The following is a 15,849-nucleotide window of genomic DNA, read 5'->3' as shown; positions in this document are numbered from 1 at the left end:
GGACCCGGGCAGCGGAGGAGGCGGTGAGCGCAGAGACCACATGGTGGTAGCGCGTCGTGTCCTCCGTAATTTTTCGCAGGGCGAAGAGAGAAACCGCTTGAGCAAACCAAACGGCCGCGTGCGACTCCCAAAAGCCCGGGAGCTTCAAAGCTTCAGCTGACTGCATCGCCGTGTTCTTAGAAAGGGGTCACCTATTGTGGGAGCTGTGCACGCACGATAAAGCCAGACAAAATGGACTACACAGGAACGAAGTTTCACCGAGCTATTTATTTAGCTCAAAACCAAAGAACTCAAAAGCACACTGAATCCGCCCCTCGAATGGGCGGCAATTTATATCGCAAACTGAACACACAAAAGCCACACCTCTCAGGCGGGGCGTGGTATGCAAAATAGGTAAGTTATGCCTCTCGACGGGGCGTGGTATGCAAGGCAAGTGTTCGCCCGAGAAAGACAAGTCTGGACACGCCCGGGCGAGTCCGGACACGTGACCGCTCACCGGTTGCATCATCGGCCGGTGCACGGTAATTGTGTCATGCTTCCGGTAACCACTACAGACTAGCAGATAACGCAGTTCCATTGGGCTGTTGTCAGGGAATTTATTCCCAATGGTGTGCAATAGCTTAGGATCGTAGGATCCTGGGTTCGAATCCCGGTCGATCGCTGAATTAACGCCAGGGGGGTTGACTCAGCCTGTCATCCTTCCGAGGTCGGCTACTTGAGTACCAGTTCACTGGTAAAACCCTGTTTGTCGTAAAAGGCGACAAACAGGGTTGGCGGCAGGAAGGGCATCCGGCCGTAAAACATTGCTTCAAAAAGGGGACCAACAAAAACAACAACCACGGTGCCCGAAAAAGGCCAACCCCAGCTTTGCGGGGGAAAATGGCCTCTAAAGGTGGTTCGTGTGCAATATTTAGAGAGTTTGCTATGAATGTCCTTTGACAGCAGAATTGTCAGGAACTGTTAAGACCACTAAGGTTTCTCGGTGAAGTAAATCCATGAAATGGTAATAATACATTGGACGGAATTGACTGAGTAGTTTGTGGTTATATATATATATATATTTTTTTTACTTCCGGTTGGTGTGTGAACCAGCGACTTTGAGCTGATACACCACCCGTGTGTGCAACATTAGCCACATAAATGCACATAACTCAAAATCGTGTGAATATCGATATTTGTAGACCTTCTCATGCACCGACCGGACACAAGAGCTCTTAAATGAGATATAATTCAGCATTATATGTGCTATCGTTACAATGTTTACCCCGTTCAGCCACAATCGCACAACATGCATTTATATAGGTATGAGCAGATAACCCGGTACCACCGGGCTGTTGTTAGGGAATTTTTTCCCAACAGAGTGCGGAATGAATAGAGAGAACACAGACAATCCCCATCGTTTGGTATCCGCTGGGAGGAGGAACTTCCTTCTTCGGAAATGTCCCGCTGAGTGCACTGAGAAAGGTGGTGCAATTGTTGTGATGTCATCGGAACCCAGCGTGCCGCTGAAAGTGTCGTCACTTCCCCTAAGCTCAGTGGCTATGTTTGTCCCAGGTAACAGTCCTGTGTGCGTGTGTCAGTGTGTGTGTGCATGCCATTGCTTGTTATCTGCATTTGTGGGCTTCAGAAATTGCAACGATGCCATCCCAGGTCTGTGTGTGTGTGTGTGTGTGTGTGTGTGTGTGTGTGTGTGTGTGTGTGTGTGTGTGTGTGTGTGTGTGTGTGTGTGTGTGTGTGTGTGTGTGTGTGTGTGTGTGTGTGTGTGTGTGTGTGTCAGCTTCAAGCCTTGGATCCTGTTTAAAAATAAACACAGTCCTGGGTTATACTTGTGACCGTATAACTTTCATGGCAACCAAAACATTGGTTCAATTACTTCAAATGCTTGCGGAATGATGAAAAGCATAACCCGCCACTGGAAGATGCCACAAGGACGGAAGTTCAAGCCCGATGTTGAAAGTCAGATTTGCCTTTAATATTGGCAAATATATATATTTAAATACCTCCCAGGGTGGCTAGGCGCAGCACAAGAGATGAGGCGCCCAACCCAGTTCATTAATACAGCAATTTGTGTGAGTTTGTCCTGATAGTAGATTTCTCTCTCCTTTCACCACCCCCACAAATTCACTTTTACACCAATTTAAGTCTGATTAATCAAATCATAACATTCATGCATGGTTATTGTGAAGATTATGTTATCTCACATGACTGTAAATGGAAAATTGACATCCTTGTCCATACATCATGCATAAATGACCAAATTTCTCAGACCAAACACAAAAATATACTGCCTGGTAAACCTGTTCTTGTGAATATCAGCAAAGTAGAAACTTTTCCTCAAAGAAAATCCTTGGAAATTGCAGTGGCAAAGTTAGGTGCCGATATTAACATGGCAACTGTGCAAACGACGGTGAATACGGAGAACGTTACAAGGCAGAGACGGTCAATAATCGCTGCAGCAAACTTCCATTCAGCCTTGGTTTCCTCATCCCGCTCCTGCTCACGCATTCTCTCTGCGAGGAATGCAACATCCTCTGATATGTGCTCGGCTCCTTCGGCACAAAGATGCTCTGCTATAAGGTTTCTGGTTCGAATACCATGAAAACTGTCTGCTGAGCCACAGTCAATCTCTCCAGTTCCTGTCATATACTTCCTTTCCTCTTTCCTATAGCCCTCCAAACCTCCATCTTTGCCATTGCTCTTAGGATTGAAGACACGAGGTGGTTGAGGTGGGGAGCTTGCAGAGGAGCTGGAAGGATGTTGTCCAAGTGTGAAACAACTGTGATCATGTTGGTGTTGTGCATAGGTTTGGTTGAACGTCTTGAAAGAGGGATAGGAGTTTGTGCTCAAATGGTTTCCACCAAGCCTTGGGAAGGGAGGCTGCGGAGAGAAAGCAAGGGAAAAGTGGAATGAAAAAGAATGCATTTCTGAATGATTGAGAGAGTTGTAGAGGTTTTTGCTCCCAAAATAAATTAGCAGCAACAGCATAAACACCAACGTTTAATGCAGAGCATTATTTTGGAGGCAAAGAAATCCTAATATATGCTGAATAGATCTTAATAAAGACTGGATACTGGAGGGAGAAAAGGTTCAGACCAGACTCTGTAAGATGCAGACACACACAGGGTGTCTCAAATATATTGTTGCGGATTTCCTGAAGCCCGTTTACAAAGGGGTGGGGGGGGGGGGGTTAAACCCCTTTTTCCCCCCTGGGTCTTCGGGTCTGCGAGGCCAAATCGCCACTTCCGGGCAAACGTGAAAAAGGGTATCGGGACAAATTCGCACGTACCTTTAACCCACGCTGCCACGAAAGCGGGAACCGAACCTAGCACAAGCCACGATGAATCGAGTACGCCCGAGCGGTATGCGTATCACGTGACTCGTGCTGTTACTTTTATGGAACCCAATTCGAGCGGTTCTATTCGTACCATACGAAGCCAATTGATGGAAGGGACATGACGGTCAAATCAGAGGAGGAACACGATTTATTTACACTGTACAATGATTCAGAATGAAGGAAAGGGGACACAGAGCAGAAGCTTAACAATGTTAACTTATTCCCCAGACAAAGGGCCCACTCACTCCCACAGGGAAAAGAAGAGAAGAGGTTCGCACGCCAAGCGTGCTTTGCCGTCGGTCGCCCCGGGGCAGCTCGCCCGGTGTGGCTCTCCGATGTTAACGGCACGTATGCAGGCGAAGGCAGGCAGGAGGAAATCGCGTGTCTGTGGCCCGGCACGGGTCGTCCTCTCCAGCGCGCGATTAATACAGCGCAGAGCGCAGGGCACGGGGAAAGTTCATGTACAATAGACAATTCAATTTGCTCGTCCTGCAGCTCCACTCGCGTTCTCAAGCTCAACCCAACTCACTCTCATGGGGAACTGTAACTCAGCACACGGCTCTGACTCATCTACAGTCTCTCTCCTCAACTGCACTGCCAACTCAACTCACCGGGAACTCAACTGAGGACTTCTCTCAACTGAGGCCGGGGGCTCGGAGCAGGGTTATATGGCCCCGCCCCAGAGTCTCACTCGAATATTCCAAACCCCGCCTCTGGTCGTCGTGGTTAGCCACTCCCCTCGAGCCCTGATTGGCGGCTCGTGCTTACCGACCACTCCTCCTGCCGCGCCTCCCTTCGGCCTCGGTAGACTTGTTCAGGCCTGCCACGTGGCATGCTATCACCAAAAGAACACCTAAGCTCACTGGCCTACTCAACGCAAAACTAAACACAGGAAAGGACTACGCTTACATTCACTAAGAAATAACTGAACTATCGCGAGGCTTCATGTTGTGGTGCGTCTACCTACGAGGGGGAATTAACCTTTATTCCAAAACCACAACAATATATTTACACATTTTGAAGGATGTCTCAAAAATATGTTTGCACATTTTGAAGGATGTCTCAAAAAGATCTTTGCACATTTTGAAGGATGTCTCAAAAGGATGTTTGCACATTTTGAAGAATGTCTCAAAAAGATGTTTCCACATTTTAAAGCATGTCTCAAAAAGATGTTTGCACATTTTGAAGGATGTCTCAGAAAATATTTGCACATTTTGAAGGATGTCTCAAAAAAATATTTGCACATTTTGAAGGATGTCTCAAAAAAATATTTGCACATTTTGAAGGATGTCTCAAACAGATGTTTGCACATTTTGAAGGATGTCTCAAAAAGATGTTTCCACATTTTGAAGGATGTCTCAAAAAGATGTTTGCACATTTTGAAGGATTTCTCAAAAAGATGTTTGCACATTTTGAAGGATGTCTCAAAAAGATGTTTGCACATTTTGAAGGATGTCTCAAAAAGATGTTTGCACATTTTGAAGGATGTCTCAAAAAGATGTTTGCACATTTTGTAGGATGTCTCAAAGAGATGTTTGCACATTCTGAAGGATGTCCAAAAAATATTTGCACATTTTGTAGGATGTCTCAAAAAGATGTTTGCACATTTTGAAGGATGTCAAAAAAATATTTGCACATTTTGTAGGATGTCTCAAAAACATATTTGCACATTTTGTAGGATGTCTCAAAAAGATGTTTGCACATTTTGTAGGATGTCTCAAAAAGATGTTTGTACATATTGAAGGATGTCTCAAAAAAAAAATATTTGCACATTTTGTTTGATGTCAAAAAAATATCTGCACATTTTGTAGGATGTCTCAAAAAAGATGTTTAGACATTTTGAAGGATGTCTCAAAAAGATGTTTGCACATTTTGAAGGATGTCTCAAAAAGATGTATGCACATTTTGAAGGATGTCTCAAAAAGGTGTTTGCACATTTTGAAGGTTGTCTCAAAAATATGTATACACACACACACATATGTATATATATATATATATATATATATATGTATATATATATATATATATATGTGTATATATATATATATATATATATATATATATATATTGTTACGGATACGGGGGACGGCTCTCCCGTTAGCAAGGGGTGATTAGCCCCTTGTCCTGTTAAGCTGGCCGTCTCCCCGGTCCTGGTACTTGTAACGCTATCCCGCGGGATGGAACGGATCAGGGTTATGGGCCCAGGGTCTATCCCAAATACCTTTATCCGTCCCTCCGCAGACTAGGGAGACAAGTACCGCTCGAACCCCGGTTTGAATGGTCTAGGTAGTTGCCGAGCGGTTTTTAGCTACCCGAAGTTCGAGTCATTAGCCTTCACTAAACCCGATCCTGAACGTTGGCCGAATCGCGCCACGTACACTCAATATGGAAACCTCTAAAGCGACCGAACGAGAATGAAGAAGAAGAAGAAGTACGGAGGAATAACAGGATTTATTAATTATTTACACAAGCCAAAGCTAAGAGAGCAGTCAAGGTTATATACAGACAATGGAAAAAGCAGGTGACAGTGAAATCATTAGCTTACCTATACAAGCTTAATTAATAAACCCCAGGACAACGTTAAAGACAGACGGACGATCACACTTACACGGGGAAATGCAGGCAGGAATGAATGGCTTGGAGATGGGTGGCTTTGAGAGGCAAGGAAGGTTCAGCGGGTACTGGGCATGGTCGGGCCAGAAGGCCCCGCCGTCAAGAAGCCGAGCCGTGGTCGTTGGTCCCAAACTGCGTGGGCGAAGTTCCTTTCTCCGTACTGCTGCCTCGCGCGCTCCTTGCGTTGCCTCGGTCCGTTTTTCCTGCAGCGCGGCACGTCTCACGGCGGCTTGGTCACACCTGCTCATCTCCAGCGCATCTCCTGGACTCAGAACTCATCTCTCCTCTAAGCTCATCTCCGTGGTGCGTGTCCCACGGCGGGTTATATAGGCCCCGCCCTTCACCCTTTGCGAACCTCCCCAAAGCGTTCTCTCTCCGCCCTCTCAAGCCAAACCCCTCGTTCTGGGTTGGTTGAGCGGGGCCGACTTACTCCTCCCCTCTATGACGAGGTGGAGACCCGCCTTTCTCCTTCGTCGTTACCTCGTGCGTAATGGAGTCAAATGCAGCAAAGTGGACGGAAGATGAAAATGCAGCAAAGTGCCTAAAGAGTCAATTGCAGCAAACCTGGCAAACCTGGCACTTGGAAGCTGCCATGGGGCGTCGGAGGGGCCTACTCTTATTTAATTCGGTGCAATGAAGAGTCAACCTATTGGGAAACACATCCTTAGCCGACATAGAATAAGGGACTAACTATTTAAAAGGATATATGGTGTCCTGTGTGTAGGTTTATGGAATTAACTAAGAGGACGAGCTTCGACCTTTCTTTACATTACGGAGGGTGACAGTTACACACAACAAAACCATAATTCTCACATTCGCTACACTTTCTCCAATTCGTTACACTTCTCAAATTCGTTACACTTCTCAAATTCGTTACACTGCACCCTCCTTCCTTCAGGCCCGTGCTCGGGCCTATAAAACTTTACTTTTAGTGTGACACGTAGGTGTAATTCCCTCTACAATTAACCTGACCCTGAGTGTGACAATTTTAAAACACAAATAAATATGTCCCCCTGCTGCATTGCACCCTGCCTAACAGATTTGCGCCCACAGGATAACCGAATTGCGGAATTGTTTTCAAGCTATACATTTACGGTGGGGAGCATTATTTACAGTGACGTTATTTCTTATTTACAACGCAACCCAGGACCTGTGTTTTTTCTTTTTTCTTATTAGGGAAACAAAGAGAAGGAAATTCCTGTTGGGAGGGAGGAGACAGCACGCATTGCATCGATGCACCAGTACCAATAACACCAAAGCACCCAAAGCACCCAAAAGCAACAACCACCAATCGCACCAACATTTGGCACAGTCATTACTGTTTGTAATAAACACACAAAAAAAACAACTGGTGGTAGTCTTCTTCTTCTCTGCTGGGCCGATGTTCTTCCCGATGTCTTCTTGCTTCATGCGGCCTACTTGGAAATATAAAAAGCACAAACCGTGTCCATTTTTATTTAGGGCCACAGGGGCCAACTAAGGGTGGTCCACCTGTTTGGCATAGGTGCCACCTTACCGAGGTCCGCAAGCAAGATTCCCTGGCCACTATGGCCGGTCTCCAACAGAGGTGCCCTGCCCCAGAACCTGGGGTCCATCAAGTGGTACTTGGCCGCAGAACAGCGGTCCATAGAGTGGTACATCAATGCAATGCATGCTGGTTGCGAGGGTCCTGGCACACAAGACCACCTCCGCACGCTCCCCTCAACGCCCAGTGGCGCACAGTCCTCGGGTGGGAGACAAAGGGGGGAAAAGACAGGTGAGCGAGGGGTAAGGTCACAAGGGTACACATCAAACAAGGCAATGCAAGGCGAAGTGCGTACGGAGAGCGAAGTGAGAAAAGCTCGTCCCTACCGTACGTCACCCCCCCTGTCACCTACTCTACCCTTGCCCTAACCCCATATTTACAACATCTACACATTACAAATTCATCACTACTGTCACGTCTCCCCCATATTTCCCCTATAGCAAATTCGTTCCCACAATCCCTCTAACCAAATTTGCCATCACCAATTCATCATCAATCCTCATAAGGAGGGAGAGATGGAACATCAGCACAATGTCACACCCACGTCATGATGCGTCTCACATTCCAAACATTTGCACAATAAAAATAATAAAAATATGGCATGGTGTGGAGTACCATCGTCAACTCAGGTGAGTGTAGATGGTGCAAGGAGATTTCAAACCTAACTATCTTCTAAACGACATTAACACACTTTACACTACCCAGGGTCTTCCCTGCCAATCCATTGGCCAACTTACTCTATGTGGTTTTAAGAACCAAATTCCCATTGACCAAACTGTGGTGCTTATCAATTTGGGGTCTCACTCCCCCGATGCAACTCCCTGTGCCCTTGCACAATTTCTGGGCTGAGTCATGTAGCTCTCCCAGCAGATCTACCCACCTGCACACCTCCACCACTGTAGTTGCCCCTGAGCTTACCTGCTCCTCACCTAACCTATCAAACTGGGGAAGGCCCCTCCTGGCTCTGTCACCCCTTGGTGCCCTCTGGCACTGGGCTACCCGGGTCCGTCCTCTGGATCCTCGGGCCCCATCCACAACAACTCTACCGGCTCCCAGAGCCCACCTGCGGCCTCACCTGGCCGACATCCTAACAGTGGCGGAGTGTCAACCAACTACACACACTAACAGGCTATACGCCCAGCCATTTCCACAACACTAATGCACCCATCCAAGTACCATTCTTCCACATGCACCACAGATGCCAATATCCGACCACAATTTACCTGTACCCTCTACCTAACACTTACACTACCCTCCCCGGGTATTCGTGATGGGGTCCATCCTCCTTTCCCCCATCCACACCTTCGCACCATCCACTCCACTCCACAGTTTCCACCATACTCACTCCACGACCATCCATTCCAATAATCCATATACTCCAGACCATTTATTCCATACACCTGTTCTCCATTCACCTGTTGTTGCACACCTGTGCAATCACACCTGGTGCCACCTGCACCCTCCTTCCTCCCTGGACCATTTGGTCAGCACAACTCACATCACTATCATTCCCTCATACACTGCTCCATACACCTGTTCAGTTGCACACCTGTGCAATCACACCTTTTAACCACACACACGGCATCATCTGTACTACCTGTTGCCCTGCTAACTTAGTGCTCCCCGTCTTCCCTTTAAACTAAGCACATACCACGTCATTATCATCCAAACTAATCTACCTGCGTCCCCACTACCGGTATCATTGTCACTACCTAATCTTAACGTTACCTATTGTCATCTTCTCTAGATCCCTATCATTATCCTAACCCTCCCGGGCTAGTTTTCACTGCCAAACTCCATAAAACTAGTGCTCCTTTGCCCCCACTGTGAGAGATGGCAGAGTTGCCATCCCACCACATCGGGTATCTCCCACTACCAATTTGGCTCATCCAATTGCAACCAATCAAACATTTTCCAAATACTGCCAATTCTATTCACTTTTCTAAATTTCGGATCAAAAACACTATCCTCATCATCACAGTCCGCTTTATCTGAGCCTCGGTGCGTCGTCACATCATTAAAACTCGGCTTCGCAAAGCCGAGCAATGAATTCGGGTGGTTTGTTCGCCTGCAGTGGGATCCGTCCGGCATTCACGACTCTGGGGAGGAGGCATGCTCGGGCCGAGGTTCCACGCATCATCGCGGCTCGGTACCTTGCGGTCCCGGGCCCGATGACCGAGGCTCGCCCGGTCGGAACCCCGCCCCCACGAGGGGGCACCGTCCGCTTCCTCCCACTCGCCCTTGAACCGGACCGGTCGCCTCGCCCGACAAGGCCCGGACTCGACCGTGCGGGGCGGGGCCAAGCCCGAATCGGCAACGACGCTTCGAAGAGAAGCGACGCAGCATCGATCCGCGCCGGGCCTGGCATCCAACAAAGCGCACCGCGCCCCGAGTGCTCGCATCGGCTATCCGTCGCCCTAAACGCTGCCCCGTTCAAAGTCGATGCTTTACTCGCATGCCCACATGCACACGCGACCCTTTTGACACTCACAAAACCCGGCGTTCCAACGCCGTCCGTACATTCCACACACTCCGTCCAATCCAGCAACGCACTCCCTGTTACACACCACACCTCTCGCGCACACTCGCCGTTCGCACACTCCCTTAACACACCTCGCGCACCATCTTGCGCACTCTCCCACCTCGGTACGTACCCCGTACCACTCACCATGGGCGTGCACTCTTGCATCCACCCACTAACGTGCTCAGGTGGGCTCTCCCACACCTGCGCCATGACCAACTCAGGTGTGCTTCCTCGCACACGTTCCACCACCACCTTACTCTCCGTGTCACACTCCGTACACCCCGACGTGCATTCTCGCTCGCACTCGGTTTCACACTCGCGCTCCGATGTGCCCTCTCGCACCTGTGCCATCACCAACTCACTCTCCGTGTCACACTCAGTACACCCCGACATGCATTCTCGCTCGCACTCGGTTTCACACTCGTGCTCCGATGTGCTCCCTCGCACTCGCGCTACCACCAACTCATTCTCCGTGTCACACTCACCCTCGCATGTACACTCCGTCGTGCATTCCCGCTCACACTCGGTTTCACTCCCACACTTTATAACACACCCACTCGCCGACGCACACCTTTTCCTCACACGCGTGCCATTTCGACTCACACGGGACCCTTCACCAACGCCCGGGTGCCATATTGACCCCAATCGCGCGAAAATTCTTTTGTCGCCAAACATCCTTCTACAAAATCTCCCCGCACAATACACAGCATGACTCACCTGGGGGATCCTCCTCCTTCGCTCCAACACCACCTGCAAACTTTCATTGGTGTTATTAAGCACAGCATCGTGATGTGAGCAGGGACTTTGCACATTTTCCATTCCTCCCTGCAATTCCCGGGCTACCTCCGTCATCTCTTCAATTTTAATCATACCCACTATTGCTTTTTCTTTATTCGCCTCGACGACCGCTGGCTTTAATAAAATTTTCTCTCCTACCTCAGCGGTCGCCCCATACCCCGGGTCGCGATCTCTTTACCCATCATTGTACCCGTGCTTTCCTTCGCCTCGCTCAACCAGCGCTTCTCGACCCGCGTTACCTCCTCGTGCACCCCTGGGACCTGCTCGCTCAACCCGCGGTCTCTGTCCCTCTCCGCTTCCCCAGTTATTTCTTTAATTTGGTTTCTGGTACCCCTCACTTCGTCCCTCATTCTGTTTTCCATTTTCTCACTATCAGCCTTCATTCTGTTTTCCATTTCTTTCATTTCCCTGCTAAATTTCTTCCTTTCTTCCCTCTGCTCGGCCATGTACGCCAGGCATTGTGTCATGAACTGGCCCCAGTCTGTTGGCACCGCGGGCTCGGCTGCCGCGCGCTCGTGCGAGGCGCCATTTTGTGCCTCTCCAACCACGTGCGCGAGGGCGCCATTTTGTGCCCCTGATACTCCCTCAACCACCCCCTCATTGCTCTCCTCCATTTCTTCCCTGTGGTCCTGGGTTACCCCTAACCCCTCTTCTAGTTCACCCACCTGCAGCCGATCGCCTTGATTGTCCATGGTGCGATTTCCAAATTTAGGATTTTATAAAACAATTTCGGGCGCTCTTAATTTTTGACCAATTTTTTTTTTGAAGTTATTAAAAATTGGGTTCGGGCCTCAAATCTCACACCCAGACACCAATTGTTACGGCCAATAGTACAATTGGTGTCCAAAATTTGGGCTAAATAAATTTAGTCCCAGGTTCGAATCCCAACTCCTGACTACCAATTGTTACGGATACGGGGGACGGCTCTCCCGTTAGCAAGGGGTGATTAGCCCCTTGTCCTGTTAAGCTGGCCGTCTCCCTGGTCCTGGTACTTGTAACGCTATCCCGCGGGATGGAACGGATCAGGGTTATGGGCCCCTGGTCTATCCCGAATACCTTTATCCGTCCCTCCGCAGACTAGGGAGACAAGTACCGCTCGAACCCCGGTTTGGATGGTCTAGTTAGTTGCCGAGCGGTTTTTAGCAACCCGAAGTTCGAGTCATTAGCCTTCACTAAACCCGATCCTGAACGTTGGCCGAATCGCGCCACGTACACTCAATATGGAAACCTCTAAAGCGACCGAACGAGAATGAAGAAGAAGAAGAAGTACGGAGGAATAACCGGATTTATTAATTATTTACACAAGCCAAAGCTAAGAGAGCAGTCAAGGTCATATACAGAAAATGGTAAAAGCAGGTGACACAGTGAAATCATTAGCTTACCTATACAAGCTTAATTAATAAACCCCAGGACAACGTTAAAGACAGACGGACGATCACACTTACACGGGGAAATGCAGGCAGGAATGAATGGCTTGGAGATGGGTGGCTTTGAGAGGCAAGGAAGGTTCAGCGGGTACTGGGCACGGTCGGGCCAGAAGGCACCGCCGTCAAGAAGCCGAACCGCGGTCGTTGGTCCCAAACTGCGCGGGCGAAGTTCCTTTCTCCGTACTGCTGCCTCGCGCGCTCCTTGCGTTGCCTCGGTCCGTTTTTCCTGCAGCGCGGCACGTCTCACGGCGGCTTGGTCACACCTGCTCATCTCCAGCGCATCTCCTGGACTCAGAACTCATCTCTCCTCTCAGCTCATCTCCGTGGTGCGCGTCCCACGGCAGGTTATATAGGCCCCGCCCTTCACCCTTTGCGAACCTCCCCAAAGCGTTCTCTCTCCGCCCTCTCAAGCCAAACCCCTCGTTCTGGGTTGGTTGAGCGGGGCCGACTTACTCCTCCCCTCTATGACGAGGTGGAGACCCGCCTTTCTCCTTCGTCGTTACCTCGTGCGTAATGGAGTCAAATGCAGCAAAGTGGACGGCAGATGAAAATGCAGGAAAGTGCCTAAAGAGTCAATTGCAGCAAACCTGGCAAACCTGGCACTTGGAAGCTGCCATGGGGAGTCGGAGGGGCCTACTCTTATTTAATTCGGTGCAATGAAGAGTCAACCTATTGGGAAACACATCCCTAGCCCACATATAATAAGGGACTAACTATTTAAAAGGATATATGGTGTCCTGTGTGTAGGTTTATGGAATTAACTAAGAGGACGAGCTTCGACCTTTCTTTACATTACGGAGGGTGACAGTTACACACAACAAAACCATAATTCTCACATTCGCTACACTTTCTCCAATTCGTTACACTTCTCAAATTCGTTACACTTCTCAAATTCGTTACAATATATATATCTTTACAGACTTGGCATTTAATATGGAATTTTTTTGTTGTTGGGATGAACTTACTTTTCAAGATGTCTAAGAACCAAAAGTTCATTGGAATTATGTTGAAATTATTCTAGATTTTGTTAATGTGACCTTTAAAAGAAACAAAAACCACATTTGACATTTCGAAACAAATAAGTTGATCCTTGAAAGTGATGTAAACTGATATCGAACTCAATTCATGGACAGTACTGTGTGAAACTTCTGTACGTTTTCCAGAAGTATCTCTTTATTTTGCACTTTAGCCAAAAAAAATTTCAACAAAAACAAAAGTTAAATTACAACTGGGATTCCGGACTGTAAAATTACAGTTCACTACTTCGTGTAACCCCCACGAGCATTCAGGAGAGCACGTACACGTTGAGGCATGCTGTTCACGAGATTTGCCAAGGTTTGGACAGGAATCGCTTGCCATGCAGTGACAATAGCCTGCTGCAATTCATGCACAGAGGTCGGCTGCTGGTCCAAGTGGTCGATTTGACGCGTTAATTCTGCCCACAAGTTCTCTTTCGGATTCATATCCGGGGACATGGCAGGCCACTCCATATGCTCTACACCATGGTCAGCAAGAAAGTGTTGGATCATGCGAGCACGATGAGGCCGTGCATTGTCATCTTGGAAGACAGAGTTTCCTCGAAAGGCTGCACGAGCAAATGGAAGCAATGTTCTTCCAGAATGGCCCTGTACTTGAACTGGTTCAGGTTTCCATTCAGAACAACCAGGTCAGTTTTGCCCCCTGCATGAAAAGCAGCCCAAACGGTCACCCCACCACCTCCAGCTTGGACTCTTGGCACTATACAATCTTTGTTGTAGGCTTCATGCACTTGTCTGCGCACTCGGACGCGGCCATCTTGACGATAGATCAGAAATCTAGACTCGTCACTGAAGATCACGTGATTCCAGTGTCCTGGCTGCCATTGACGGTGCTCTCTGGCCCACTGCAATCGTCGCTGGCGGTATTGTCTGGTCAGGCGTGGCTTTCTCAGGGGATGCCTGGCACGATAGCCTGCTTGAACCAGTCGTTGGTTGACTAGCCTTCTGGATACAGGCACATTTGTCAGTTGCTACCACTCAGCCCTAAGCCGATTAGCTGACTTGGTACGGCCATTGCAGACTAACCGGTGCAGCTGGCGATCATCCCTCCTTGTGGTTCTGTGGGGACGTCCTGGCCTCGGTATTGGAGTAGGGACACCCCTCTGAGCATTTCGTTTCAGGATCTTTGACACCTGACCTTGAGTGATGCCATACTGCCGAGCAATAGCACGCTGTTTCATGCCATAATTTCGTAAGGCCACCACTCCATGACAAACAGCATTGTCGAGTTGACGGACCATCTCCAGAGGAAGCGGCAATAACTTTTGGAGACATGCAGCAGTTGTTTTCCACTGATACAGAACGCAACAACCCTTGTATACCCGACTGTGAAGCCAATCATCAAATGCACCTGTCCATACATTTTGCCACGCCACCTGTGATATAATCCTGTTGTTGACTTCTTGCTGCGACAGACAATCAGTGACATGGTTCTTTTAACAAATAAATCACCAAAGTGTGAAAGAAACTCAACAGATTGATATACTGAGTCAAGAAAGTAAACCCAATTCAAGAAAAAAATATATATTCCATATTAAATGCCAAGTCTGTATATATATATATATATATATATATATATATATATATATATATATATATATATATATATATATATATATATATATATATATTGTTACGGGTCGCGGTTAAGATGTTATTTTGACCGAGCGGTTGGTATGACCGCGACCATTACAGGATCCCCGATTGGCCCGACTCCCCCAACGTTGACCAGATCGCACCACAGATATTCAATTTGGAAACCTCTAAAGCGACCGAAAGAGAAGGAAGAGAGAAGAAGACAGAGTACGGAGGAATAACAGGATTTATTATACACACAAGCAAAAAGAAGGAGCGATCAAAGTTATTCACAAGCAATGGATGGAAGGAGCAGTCACACAGTGAATCGTTAGCTTATACTAGTCAATTTACTTAACCCCAGGACAACGATTAGGACAGACGACGTTCACACTTACACGGGGGATATTGCAGGCAGGTATGGCTTGAGGATGGATGGTTGTTTTGGGAGGCAATGGAGGGTCCAGCGTGGATTGCTGCCTGGCGCGTCCTTTTCGTGGCCTGCGGCCCCTTAGCTGCCCCCTTAGCTGCAGCGCAGCTGGTCGCAGGATGGCTCGCACACACCTGCTCGTTCAGGCGTCTTCCTTCTCCCCAGCAACAACGAGCGACAGCAAGCAAGAGGACGGGGTCAGAGCAAGAGAACGGGGTCAGAGCAAGAGAACAGGGTCAGAGCAAGAGGACGGGGTCAGAGCAAGAGGGTGGAGTGCGTCCCGCGGCGGCTTATATTGGTTTCTTCACCGAACCTTCGCGCACTTTCTCGGGGGTTCCCGCTCCGCCCTCTCTTAGCCAAACCCCTTGTTCTGGGTTGGATGAGCGGGGCCGACTTACTCCTCCCTCCTATGACGAGGGGGCGACCCGTCTTCTCTAGCCACTCCCCTTGTTCGTAATGGCTGCAAATGTCGAAAACCGGTCAGCAGCTGCAGGTAAGGCGCCGTCACGTTGCACAGCAGTTCAGTACTGCAATAAACGGTTGTTGTCAAAGCTCAAGTGGGGGAATCCCTGGCACTTGAGCTGCC

At 48.5% G+C, this 15,849-nt stretch overlaps 1 protein-coding gene across 1 annotated transcript in view; it reads right to left on the bottom strand.

Moving 5' to 3' along the window:
* Positions 1-2,334: 2,334 nt before the first annotated feature.
* Positions 2,335-15,849, bottom strand: part of LOC137422344 (neuronal acetylcholine receptor subunit alpha-7-like) — a 63,305-nt gene continuing 49,790 nt past the window's right edge. The window contains exon 11 of the mRNA XM_078772608.1: positions 2,335-2,877. Within this exon, the coding sequence (XP_078628734.1) occupies positions 2,335-2,877 (543 nt within the window). The remainder of the gene's footprint in view (positions 2,878-15,849) is intronic.

This window comes from Myxine glutinosa, chromosome 2 (genome assembly GCF_964187855.1).
Source record: "Myxine glutinosa chromosome 2, kmMyxGlut1.1, whole genome shotgun sequence".
Lineage (NCBI taxonomy): Eukaryota > Metazoa > Chordata > Myxini > Myxiniformes > Myxinidae > Myxine > Myxine glutinosa.
The sequence above is the reverse complement of the archived record's forward strand: the minus strand, read 5'-3'. Positions and strand labels throughout refer to the sequence as shown.